Source organism: Solanum dulcamara, chromosome 3 (genome assembly GCF_947179165.1).
Source record: "Solanum dulcamara chromosome 3, daSolDulc1.2, whole genome shotgun sequence".
Classification (NCBI taxonomy): domain Eukaryota; kingdom Viridiplantae; phylum Streptophyta; class Magnoliopsida; order Solanales; family Solanaceae; genus Solanum; species Solanum dulcamara.
The window spans coordinates 77704618-77717675 of record NC_077239.1 but is presented as its reverse complement, the minus strand read 5'-3'; the positions used below and the strand labels follow the sequence as shown (position 1 = coordinate 77717675).

Sequence of the window (13058 nt, the reverse complement as noted above, 5' to 3'; positions counted from 1 at the left end):
TTTCAATTCTCTTGTTATAATCCAAATGTAGCAAAAAAAAAAAAGAAAGTCCTCAATTCCCTTACTCTGGGAGTTCATATTTTGCTGCCACGCAAACACAGGTTCGATCTATGTAGTTTTTACTAATATGTTTATATGTTAATTGGCTGTGTTTTTTGCCACTGATTGCTTTTTCTTAGACTTATTTTTTTTTAAAAAAAATGTTCTTTTTTATGGTTGAAGAAACAGTATTTTGTTGCTATTTGTTGATTGAAACTGTCAAAAGTGTTGCTTTTGATAATCAAGATTCAATTTTGTTGCTATTTGTTGATTGAAACTGTCAAAAAATGTTGCTTTTGGTAATCAAGATTCAATATTTTTGCTATGTTTGAGTGTTTTGCTACTTGTTTTGATTAGGGTTCATGAATTCTTGAAAAATTTATTGATTTTCTTGTGTGGGGTTCATAAAGGTTTGAACTTTCAGTTGTCAATGCACCTACTTTGTATTTAATGTGCAGTTCTTTAACAGAGCTGCAAATTTCAATGGTGTAACTGAAATTATGTTGTGTATTTGTATTCTCGAGCCTCGTACCTCTACCCTCCCCATACCCCCCACTTGTGGCATTACATTGGGTATGTTGTTGTTGTTGTTGAGCTTGGTGTATATCCTTAATTTATATATTGTTCTTGGTATATCCCATGAATTAGTTTGAATTTCCCGCTTGAGCAGCAAGGAGAAATTCTGATCTTTCAATTGCCTCAATACAATAGGATAGATGCCTGAATCGCTCCGTGGCGTTATACACCCCGAAACGGGAATGTTTTTTTTTATTTTTTTTTTCTATTTAGAATGGATTGACTGTACCTATCCAATCAATAATTGTTTATGACTGAATTGCATTTGGTTAATTATACTACTTTAGCTTCTATTTATTTATTTTTTAAAATTAAAATTTTCTAGGTGGTTTTAGGTATTCATGCATTAGTAGTGGAGTAAGGATTTGATAGTGAAGCTATGCAAAAGGATAGTAATTCTGGTGCTTCAGGAACACTTTCGCCGCGATTACGTCGTCGCAGAGGATCACATGAGGTGACTTACATTTTCTTTCAGTGTTTTTTAGTGGCTGACTCCATTTTCTTCTTCGTTTTTCCTGGTTGCTCCTAGTGGGTTTTAGTCACATTAATATGAAAATGAAAGAGTACAGCGGGAATGGAATGGCATAGAGAGTTGATGTGCCTTTTGACAAAAGTAGTGTATTACTTCTGCTGTTCCATTTTATATTATGGTATTAATGAATAGTGTGTTTATGATATTAACTTGATTTTTTGTATTGTATTAGTAGTAGTGAAAAAAAATTAATGAAGTCGTGGTCCAAAATTTGTTTGGTAAGAGTCATGGAGAAACATCTCATTAACCTTTATAATTTGAATAGTTTAAATATTTCAATTCTTTAAAATTGTGAAAGTGGTATAAACTATAAAATAAACTTATCTGCTGTCAAACATGTTGGAATGTCTCAAAACAGAATCAGTGTCTGAAGTTGAAATAAAAAATACTAGGTTTTGGTTCGGAATCTTGTAGATGCTATGGGTCTGAATGATTTCTGAAGTTCTTGTTCTCCCTCTTCCTGAAATTTCAGGTCCCTGGAGAGGTTGTCAAAGTAAATGGAGCTCATATGCTTGTTGACGATAGGAACAAGTATAAGTCAATGTTGATCCGTCTATATTCAACTCTCTGGATGATAGGTGGTTTTGCTTTCATCATTTACATGGGACATCTATATATTTGGGCCATGGTAGTAGTCATACAAATCTTTATGGCAAAGGAGTTGTTCAATCTACTTAGGAAAGCGCATGAAGACAAGCAACTTCCTGGTTTCAGGCTATTAAACTGGTGAGCAAAATCATACTTGTATTTACCTTATCAAAAAATCATTGCTCATACTTGTATTTACCTTATCAAAAAGTCATTCTTGTATTTATTATCCCGCAAAATTTCTTTTGACATTGGACTTCTTCTGAAGTCCATATAGTATTTGTTCCATATTTTACTTCTTCTAAGACAATTTTCATAGTGGGTGGCACCCTAGAGTGTGGCATAGTGGTCAATGAAGTGGATTGAGCATCATGAAGTCTCGAGTTCAATTCCTAGTAAACATAAAACACTAGGTGATTTCTACTGTTCTAGCCTTGGTGACAGAGTTACGTGGTACCTGTTGTTGGTGGAAGTGGAAGGTATCCTTGTCTCAATTTTTTTTTTCAATTTCCCGTAGATATCTAGGAATTTTGAAGATCTTGTGTACACTGTTTTGCACAATCTTTAAAATCTCAATATATCCTTTTTGGTTTATTCAGACTTTATTACATGAAATTAAAGCTATGCAAGTACTTTGAACCTCTGAGTTAATTCTTCTCTGTGTAAAAAATATCGGCCTTTTACACTGTAAGAACTATCATTTTCGAGACCTCAGGTAATAGGTACTCCAGGTTGTGACAAAAATGTTGCCTTACTAATCTGAGAAATCTAAAAATGCAGTTGATTAATATATGAAACTTGAGTATCAGCTATATCAAAAAAATGAAACTTGAGTATCAGGTCCATAGAGGTTAAGTTTTAATTAAATAAAGTATACAATCAATGGCTCTATAGCTTCAGCATATACCTCAATTATTTGTACTATGAGTTGTTTTATTTATTGAAAACTTTGATAGTCACTGCTACATTGCTAGGTAGACATATCAAATTAACTTTTGTATAGTCTAGATGAACTAAAACATTTGTTGGAACTCGATTACTAAGTTTGTCTTTTTGTTTAGTTTTTCCTTTTTCTTATTTGTTTTTTCTTTCATGTACTTCTGGAATTAAAGGATCCTTACACGCACAACACATTTATAACATTTATAATGTATGTATTACAATAAACTAAACATCTGTTCTTATGCTAAAGTGCTATTTCTCTGTGGAATCAAATAAGCTTTGGTTAAATAAACATCTATCTGTAGGCTTAAGTGTTATTCTTGTGGAATACAATAAGCTTTTCTTGGAATCCGGATTAACTACAATCATTGTGATGCTAGGTGAAATAATGTTGAAATGCTGATAAAAATCTCTAACAAGATTTAGGAAATGGAGTGATGAACTTTGATACATTTCTTGAAATATTAAATGTAAAGGGATTCATGTGAAAGTGCCGGCAAAATTAACATTAGTGACAGAAGCTTTAGTGTGTCTACTCCAACCAAGAACACAGTCAAAATGTGATCTCCAACGTCCGTCTGACCCGAGTCTTAGTTTCAACTCTTAAAACTTTTTGTAAGGACGTCTATTGAAGAAGGATCAACACTAAGCTTGTGCATCAAAACATAGTCACATGCAATTTGTCGATTGTACCCTACATGGCATCTACGTCCTTTACAAAAAAACCCAGGTTGCACCAAAAAGTTACCGAAGAAAAAGCTCTGAACTTAAGGCTAAAAATTTATTTCTTGTTTCCTTCAAAAATTGCTGCTATTCCTTTCTGTCCAGGCTATATTCCAAATAACTTGTGGTATGGTATTCCAAATTTCAAGGGATTTTTTGTTGAGTCCGTTGCTGTTCCAACATGAACGAAGCTCTCAAGTTTGTATTATCTGGCATATGCCAAGTGCAGCAATAAATATACTCCAGAGCTGAAAACTGACCTCGTAGTGAAAAAAGTTTATGGCATCTCCAGAGTGGTTTTGACATAGACGGCATCGACTGCAAACCTGAAAGCTTCTCTTGTGCAGGTTGTTCTGGGGGAGGAATGCCTCCCTAGTAGCTGAGATCAAAAGTATGTGTCTAGATTTCTCTCAAAATGAAGTAATCTGATTTCTGTTGATCTTGAGCGAAGTTGCTGAGCAATGTTAACAAATTACTTCCTTTTATATTATAATCATTTAAATTCCTTCTGGGGTAGAGATCCAATCTAGTGAAGTGGAAAAATCAGCTATCATGGCATTGTAAAGAGAAGAAATACTAGAGATATCATGATACTGATCTTTGACAGATGAGAAACCCAACCAAGTATCCTTCCAAAATCTAATTTTCCAGCCATTGCCAAGTAGAAAACCACAATTTTCAGTGAATTTGCCTCTATAAGAACGAATATGCTTCCAAACACCCATGCCATGAGGTGCTATTGACTCTTTTGTGCCAAGGATTACACAATCTGAACTTCTCAATCGATAATCTTCTCCACATGTTCTCCCTGTTGAATTTCCAATGCCATTTCAAAATAAAATTTCCATTATGGCACTTCAATTTCTTAATCCCAAGAATCCTGTTCTTTTTTTTGATAGCATTGTCCCACTTGCCGAGACATAAAGAGCTGCCATATTTGTTTCGGTTCCATAGGAGATCTCTTCTCAACTTGTTAACACGCTTTAAGATTGGCACAAGTGAAGGAAAGAGAAATATGGTATAGGTGTGAAGAACAACAAGAACACTGATTAAGAGTGGCTCTTTCCCCTAAAGATAGGTACTGCCACTTCAAATTTGCCGATTTTTTTTCTCCATCTTATCGACTATCCCATTCCAGATAGTGATGGATTTGTGTTTTCCTCGCCGAAGGTAATCCTAGATATATCTTGGGAAGAGAACGAATGTTGTCCTGTAGGACGCTAGCTAGTTAGTGAATGTTTGCAACCTGATTTACCGAAAGGAGAACTCTTTGAGAAGTTGATGTGAAGCCCAGCAAAGGCCGTGAAAGGTTCTGTTTCAACTTAATCATCCTATGATTTAAACTAGTAGATAGTGGCATCATAGGGAAGAACTGAAACTAAAACACAATTTCAGAAGGGAGAAAGGAACTTATTTGTACCTAGAAGGGAATAGGAATTGATTGAGAGGTATATAGGCAAAGTCTGTTAAGTATTTCAGAAAAAAGTATAGATAAGGTCTGTTGGTGGATGGAAAGGGAAGAAAAATTTGTCAACAGATTATAGCTAAGATCACATATGCTTCTCTGAGTTTGTCAGCTTGAGGGCACCAGAGAGTTATGCAGTAAATGGAAGAAAAGGAACATCTATACAAGTGCTACTTACTCTAAAGCTTCAATAAGATTGGTATATCCATTTGTATACTTGCAATTTAAGGAAAATGAGAAGTGTGATTATTATCCAAATTTGCCTGAATGCAGTTTTCTTGAATTTGGATGTACAAAAGTTCATGGAGAAGGTACGCCTGACTGACCGCCCTTCCAACAAAATCTAGCTACCCTAAAGTGGTTTCCTCTGTTGAGTGCCTTCACTAGTGATATATATAATTATATATGTACAATGTAGTCTGAGAAGCTTGGGAACTTATTTTACTAGATTGATACAATATCATCGTGTTTACAGGTTCTTTTTTCTGTTTTTTCTTATTCTGCTATTGTCTCCAGGCACTTTTTCTTTACAGCAATGCTGTTTGTATATGGACGCATCCTAAGCCAGAGGCTTGTCAACACAGTTACTTCTGACAAATTTTTATACAAGCTTGTTAGCAAATTAATCAAGTATCACATGGTCACGTGTTATTTCTTGTATATTGCAGGTTCGTACTTTTATCGTGCTCTTTGATTTAATGTTCTAAATCGACAATCACTTTTCCATTTTACAACACCCATGACATATCCAATTACAAATTTCAGTGTAGTGTTGTCCTGCTAAATTTTTCCTGCCTTATTTTTTCATTAGATGCATGATTTTGTGATACTGACTGCTGAATTACTACCTGTTTCGCTGGTTGAGTTTTACTGTGTTCACTAATTTGAAATCAGGTTTTATGTGGTTCATTCTGACGCTGAAGAAGAGGAGGTACAAGTATCAATTTGGCCAGTACGCTTGGACCCATATGATTCTGATTGTGGTGTTTACTCAGTCCTCTTTCACAGTAGCCAATATTTTCGAGGGAATTTTCTGGTAAGACAGCTTAAATCTATTTCTTCCCTTCTGAATAGATTTTCTATATCTTTTGTCTTTTACTTGTCGAAACTTTATGTTATTTTGCTGCTGAAACTATCTTTGGAGCCTCTACTCTGCCCTCCACTTCTTCTAATTGTTGTTGTTCTCTTTTTTGGCTAGTAATCATGGTGTGGCCAACTTCAGGTTTTATTTTCTTTCCTTAACATGCATATGACTAGTCGAAAGATACAGGGCTTCTTTTATGTTTATGGGAATTGACAGACAATACCACATCTTTTTAGGCCACTTTCACAAGTTTGTGTTACATTATTTCTTCTGGGTTTTTTCTCTTCGCTGAATCTTGCAACAAAATTTAACAGGGATATGGAACTTCTTCCACTTCTTATTTCCATCTTTTTTGGTCTGTTAAATTGAAATAGTGCAACAAAATTTGACATGGATGTAGAATTTCAAATAAAGGGTTACTTTAATGCAGGTTCCTTCTTCCAGCATCACTGATTGTCATCAATGATATAGCTGCTTATATATTTGGATTCTTCTTTGGAAAAACTCCTTTGATCAAGTTGTCTCCAAAGAAAACTTGGGAGGGCTTTATTGGGGCATCAGTAACAACCATTATCTCCGCATTTCTGGTGAGTGGCTGTGTATTTTGGGAATTAGTGAATTTGTCTCTAGTTTGAATTGATGACAGTGCAAATTGGTCCTATTCGTACGTTATGCCGGCTTATCAAGATAAACTCTACATCAATATACCTGTTATGTACCTGTTAAAAAAGATATCTATCTAAATACAACATGCTCTCATACTCAAATTAGTTCTGGGTTCTGCAAATATTTGTCTATATAACTGTTAGAATGTGAGGTTGTTGTAATGTTGAGTTAGTGCTAACTGCTACTTATTTCTGTTAAGTTAGTTTCATCGGTCAAAAGAAAAACAGGTTAATTATATGAGTTTCAAACTGAAATTTGAATGAATAATCCATTTATTCAGTTTCATATTTTTCCCGCCAGAAGAAGAAAAAAACATAGGCATTTCTACTAATGTTATAATTTTATTTAAGTATAAGACGTGGAGAGTACCTCACACCCATTAATGGGTGTCTTCTGTCTATTGTTTCTGCTTATTTTTCCCTCCTTGGAAACAACTTCTCTACCTTACACAAGGTAGGGGATGTCATGCACACCCTACCCTCCACAGACTCCACTTGTGGTATCACACTGGGTATGTTGTTGTTGTGATATCAAGAGCCTATATTATGTCGGAAGAGACATAAGTAGGTTTTGCCTATCAGCGAATAGAGTTATACTGTCGGTTCAATCAGCTTGTTTCTTCTCCTCTATAACTTAATATTCTTGCCTCTTTTCTTGGACTTAGCACCACCCTTATTTGCGGTAATTGTTCTGGTGTCAGTGCATCCCTTCTTGGTAACATTTTCAGGCACAGCCTTGATATAGCCCTTTCGGATATTGTTATGAAAACAATATTTTCAGAGTGATTCTGATGACCAGACTTCCCAGCGAGATTCTGGTGATTAGGACTTCTTTGAGAATTTCTGGGCAAGTTCACCTGCAACCAACTATTCAAACAACTATTTGCTTTTTCTGTTTGGAATAAGTTAACTCAAAGTTGGTTTTCTCACCTTGATTTTGAGGGTTATGTTAGTGTGAATGAGTTAAAATGTTAGAGATAGTGTTACGTGTTAGTATTTAGTCTCTCTTGCTATAGCATATGAATCGTATGTCTTGTATTGTGTTGTCATCAAATTATATATGTATTCTCTCCCATTCACTTGTTTTCCCCGCACCTATTAAAGGTTTGTCTTCAACAGTGATTTGAGAAGGATGCATGCTTTTTTCATTTTCTGCTAATTACTTTCTGCTATGTGCCAATGTGCAGCTTGCCAATATATTTGGTCGCTTCAGATGGCTAACATGTCCTAGGAAGGTAATATTTTAGGTTAATGTCTCTCCCAATTGGCTTGCAGATTTTCTCCTGAGTTTTGGAAAGCATAAATTCCATATTGGTTAATGCAGGATTTATCAACTGGGTGGATTGATTGTGATCCTGGTCCACTGTTTAAACCAGATTATTTTACTGTACCAGAGCGGTTTCCTTCATGGGTAAGTGAATTTTCGTCAAACCTGGACTTTTTGAAGGTTTCTCTTTTGCTTAGTCACTACTTGCATATTTTACTATTCTAGTGACTTTGGTAGAACCTTGTATCTTTTCAAGTGATGTGCTATCTCCTTCCCCCTTCCAACTATTGTTGGTTTATCAAGCTTTTTCCTTACCTCTTGGAGGATGGAGTGTTGGTTTAGGCATTGTTCTCTTTCTCAAATTATGTTGAAGCTGGTTCGAAATAATTAATAAATCATCTGTGTCCTGTTTTGCATCCTATGGATGATAATTTCCCCATTAGCCATAAAATTTATTTTACTATTTCACCTACAACTTGAAATATTATTTTAAAATCAATATTTGTTTTACATTTTGGTAAATTATCTCAACTTCAACTTGAAATAGAGAATTTGAAGTTGGAAAACTGGTTTGAGAAGAGTATTTCAAGTGATATAATGGTTTTCACTCACTAGTTCAAGGCTTTAACTTTTTTCCAATCCATGTCCTAACAAAAATACTCTTTTTCAACTTCAACCAGATATTGTCCAAACGCAAAATTTCTTAAGAGTATGGAGTCTTGAAATAGAAGTGTTTTTTCTTAGTGATGTGTTTGAATAATACAGGTTCATGAGGTACAACTGCTAGTGGTTTTTCTTGATTGTCCTAGCACTCGACATTATATTATCCTATGATTCACCTTTTATAAAAAAAATTAAGAAATCAAGTTATTTTTATGCTTGTGTTAATATTCAGCTTTCTGAAGTCGTTTCAAATCCTTATTACTTTAACGAACATTGGCTTTATAAACTTTGGTCCTTCACTAATTCTTGCTACTGCAGTTTCCTTGGAGAGAGATCTCTATTTTGCCTGTGCAATGGCATGCCGTGTGGCTTGGCTTGTTTGCATCAATCATAGCGCCTTTTGGAGGCTTTTTTGCTAGTGGATTTAAGAGGGCCTTCAATATCAAGGTTAAATAATTATTCCTTCTTGTTTTATAGGTTCCATAGTGGGATCGTTAATACTATGTTGTATTTGTAAAGTTCTTTTTTTTCTTTTGTGCTGTAGGATTTTGGTGATAGTATACCTGGACATGGTGGCATGACAGATAGAATGGATTGTCAGGTGAGTTAAACGAAGTATGGCTCTCTATACACATTGTCGGACACAATTTATGGACTGCTATTTGGAGGAGAGGAAGGGGAGCCTAACCGATAAAGTTGTTGCCGTGTGACCAAGAGGTCATGGGTTCGAGTTGTGGAATCAGCCTCTTGCAAAAATGCAGGGTAAGGCTGTATACATTAGACCCTTGTAGTCCAGCCCTTCTTGAACCCTGTGCATAGCGGGAGCTTAATGCACCCAGCTGCCCTTTTTTCTATTTTGGGGAGATATGAAGTCTCATTCTCTTCCCAGTTTCTTTCACTTCATGGCGTCATAAACTTGGGCATGTAAGTTAATTCAAGAACATATTGTTGTGGTGGGGGTTGGGGTGGAGGTGTTAAAGGGGTCCAAAAGGAGGAAAATCAATGCCATAAAAGGAAAAAGGAAAAAAAAGTTGCATCCTGATGTTCTAATGTACCTTGTTATACGATTAGTGTTTCCTCAGACTGATCAATTTCTCCTGCTCCTATTCTGACCTATTAGTAGTGCTTTCTGCTAGTTATCTGAACTATCAGTTTGTAATATCTTCTTATGTGTACATGTTCATGCAGATGGTGATGGCTGTTTTCGCATATATCTATCATCAGTCTTTTGTGGCACCTCAGAACTTGTCAGTTGAGATGATCTTGGATCAGGTACGCGTCTCAACTTACATTTTAGTCCAGTAAATTCCTATTTATAGCTGAACTTACATTTTAGTCCAGTAAATTCCTATTTATAGCTGATATACTTACTCTAAACGACGTTAGATAATAATGAACCTGACCTTTGAGGAGCAGCAAGTTCTGTACTCGAAACTTGGGCAGATCATCCAGGACAAGATGTTTGGAGAATCCTGAGGACATCAGATAAGCAAGCTTGTATGATTATTGTAGCTTTTAGATAAGCATATCTTGTATATGTCTTCCTTTTTTGTTTAGCGTCGCCGCTCGCGGCTTTTCACGCATTGTACAGTGTTCTTTGTTGTTATATTCTTTAGTAGTTCAGTCCATCCCTACTGTATTGGCCAAAGTATATGAAACTGCATAAAGCTAGATAGTTTTATGACATAAAATTAAGACTTGTAAATGATTGATTCAAAAAAGATGCATACAGTTCACAAGTTTTGCTTCTTTTAGCTTATGAAATTGGTTCATTTATTTACTTATCTTTCTCGTGTAAAAGGAGACATGCCAAAACTTCTGCACTATTCATATTCTCCCTTCGTCCCAATTTATATTACTCACTTTTCTTTTAATCAGTCCTAAAAAGAACGACACATTTTTATATTTAGTAATAATTAATTTGAAATGCCCACTTTATTTTTAATAAAATAATTTATAGCCACATAAATATTTATGATTTTTTTTTGGAACCCTAGGATAACTTGCATCCGCTACAACTTCTGCCACAACTTCTGTCCTTCGGGTGAGCATTTTATGTGCACTGGGTAAACTCCCACTGTGTAATAGTGTGCAAATTACATAGGAGATGTAAATCGCATTAGGCAAGTCCTATGCGACAGGCTCGACTTAGAAGGGATTTAGAGGGGATCGATCTTGAATTGTCCGTGTGTATAACCATCCTCCAAATTAACTGAGTCATCTTGGAGGACATTTATTATTTATTTTAAATCACAAATTTTACGAAGAGAGTAATTTGACTGCATATATTGTCCAATTTTAGCACTATTCATAGTAAGGGAAAGTATCATTCGACCCCTTCGACATTTTTCTAATTCAACCAAACGCATAAACTATCAACTTGCGAGATTTGTCAAAATTTATGATTTATTTCCACTATTGAGATTGTTGGACGGTTGTGAAAGTCTCATCGTATAATAATAACAAATAATTCTCTATCTCCTTTTAATTCTAAAATATAAAATTCGTCAATTCTCGTTTATATTGTCAAAAAATGAACCTTTGACTAGTCAATCTAAAATAGGATAAAGTTTTAACACATTTGGCTATCAAAAGTTTTTGAAGCCTTCTTTATATTATATATTTTCAAACTTTGATTTTTAGTCTAATTCTAAAGATATTGGACTATTTTGGACCTTTTATTGAAAGTTTAGGTTCTGAATCAATATTTAGCAATATATTTGGGGTACAACTGAACACAGTAGAAAAATCATAAATCCGAGTTTCTACCTATAAACCCAATTACTTGTTCATATTCCTCATTTACCGAATCAGCTCCAGCCTCCATTTCCGATCCGAAAAATAAATTGAACTTTCCGATGTCTTCTCCTCCACCGGACGCCGGGGCAGTCGCCGCCGTCACCGTCCGACCGTGGCCGTTATTCATCGATACCGCCGCCCTCAGCCTCCCAATCTCAGTCTCCGACGCAACATATCGGATCAACAAAAACCTCCGCTATTTCTCCGGTAATTACTTGTTAATCATCCTCTCTATCCTATTAATCTCCTTAATTATTCGGCCAATTTCACTCGTGTTGTTCCTTATCATCTTCTCCGGTTGGATTTACCTCTACTTCTCCCGTAATGAACCTTTGGAGCTGTTCGGTTTCGATATCGATGATAAGTTAGTGTTAGGGTTTTTGACTTTGGTAACTCTTGTTGCGTTGCTGGTTGCTAAAATTTGGATGAACATCGTCGTTTCAATTGGCTTTGGAATTGTGATTCTGTGTGTTCACGGTGCACTTAGGGCTCCCGAAGATCAGGAGGATTCGCCATATGGTTCTTTGCTATCGGAGAGTCCGAGAGGAAATTATTCTATCGTTTGATTTCATGATTGATGTAGGTAATTTTTTTTTCTTATAGGAATGTGGTTGAATTGTAGGAAAAACTTGAGTTGATTACTGTAACTAGTATTGTTGAATTGATGAAATTGGTTTTGGTGAAGTTCTCGAAATGCTGTGATTTGAATATATGAAAAATTGCGGATTTTATTTTCGTTGATGTAGTTGAATATTCTCCTTTGTTAGGAAATAAGGTGGTAATGTTTTGTACTTGCTAAGTGACTCTTATGTGCTAGGGATCATTGTGAAACTTAGTTTAGATTGGAAGTGATAGCTTCATTGCCATTAATGATTTGAGATGGTGAATACTAGAACCACGAGGGAATTATACTATTGTTTGAATTTCAAGGCTGATTCAGTTTTTTTAAAACTATATGGTTGAGTTTATTGAAAATTTGAGTTGGTTAGTGTAATTAGTATCGTTTAAATGATGAAATTGGTAGTTGAAACTTTGGATTGCGGAGAGTTGAATGGATGAAAAGATTGAGGCTTTTCATCTTTTCTTGATGTAGTTGGATTCTCTATTGGGAAATAAAATGATAATGTTTCTCATATTTTGTATAATGATTGTTTTGTGCTAGATATAGGTTGCAGACGTAAAATAAATAAATGAATACGACCCATCCATAATTAGGTGAGGTAGTTCAAACAATTAAACAGTCGGTGTCAAATGTTTCCATGTGCTTGGTCCAAGAAAAAATTATGCGTGCATGTTAGGAGCGGTATTGCAGTCCAAAATAAATACGTAAGTAAAAATGTCTTCTTTCTAATAGTTTAAGCTTTAGATGAGGTAGTTAACATAATTTAACAAGATCAGCTGTGAGAAGTTAGTTTGGATTGGAAGTAATAGTTGCATGGGCAGTGAAAGTGAACTGCTTCTGTTGTTTTTCTGGTGCATGACATGGATACGAGTGATTGTTTAGTTGTCAAAGCTTGGTTGACTAGCAGTTTTGTGTTGGTTGATTTGGAGTAAGATGGAATTGTAGGTTTATTTCCAGTTCTAGGTAACTCTGATTGTCACATTGGTTCTATAAGCTTGGTTGTTTTACAATTCAGAAAAATGGAGCAAGGTTTACTTTAATTTTACCACAAAATATGACATTGTAGACAATAAATAGCTGAATGTTTCAATGC

At 35.3% G+C, this 13058-nt stretch overlaps 2 protein-coding genes across 3 annotated transcripts; both read left to right on the top strand.

Moving 5' to 3' along the window:
* Positions 1-10328, top strand: LOC129883090 (phosphatidate cytidylyltransferase 1-like). Of its 2 annotated transcripts, none has more exons than XM_055957659.1 (12): positions 1-101; positions 951-1069; positions 1620-1873; positions 5382-5533; positions 5760-5901; positions 6380-6536; positions 7802-7849; positions 7939-8025; positions 8863-8991; positions 9089-9145; positions 9733-9816; positions 9931-10328. In XM_055957659.1, exons 2-12 carry the CDS (start codon positions 995-997, stop codon positions 10018-10020), a joined length of 1275 nt encoding a protein of 424 aa, XP_055813634.1. In that variant the 5' UTR covers positions 1-101; positions 951-994; the 3' UTR covers positions 10021-10328. The 2 variants fall into 2 exon arrangements, with proteins under 2 accessions (XP_055813634.1, XP_055813635.1); XM_055957660.1 differs by having other exon boundaries at positions 2-101; positions 941-1069.
* Positions 10329-11328: 1000 nt separating this feature from the next.
* LOC129881844 (PRA1 family protein D-like) lies at positions 11329-12078 on the top strand. The gene has a single exon (XM_055955952.1). The coding sequence runs from the start codon at positions 11403-11405 to the stop codon at positions 11907-11909; it is 507 nt and encodes a 168-aa protein (XP_055811927.1). The 5' UTR covers positions 11329-11402; the 3' UTR covers positions 11910-12078.
* Positions 12079-13058: the final 980 nt, after the last annotated feature.

Coding starts and splice junctions, on each gene's coding strand:
- LOC129881844 (XM_055955952.1), top strand. CDS start 11,403: ATGTCTTCTCCTCCACCGGACGCCGGGGCAGTCGCCGCCGTCACCGTC.
- LOC129883090 (XM_055957659.1), top strand. CDS start 995: ATGCAAAAGGATAGTAATTCTGGTGCTTCAGGAACACTTTCGCCGCGA. Junction 1,070..1,619: donor GTCGCAGAGGATCACATGAG/GTGACTTACATT, acceptor CTGAAATTTCAG/GTCCCTGGAGAGGTTGTCAA. Junction 1,874..5,381: donor GGTTTCAGGCTATTAAACTG/GTGAGCAAAATC, acceptor TATTGTCTCCAG/GCACTTTTTCTTTACAGCAA.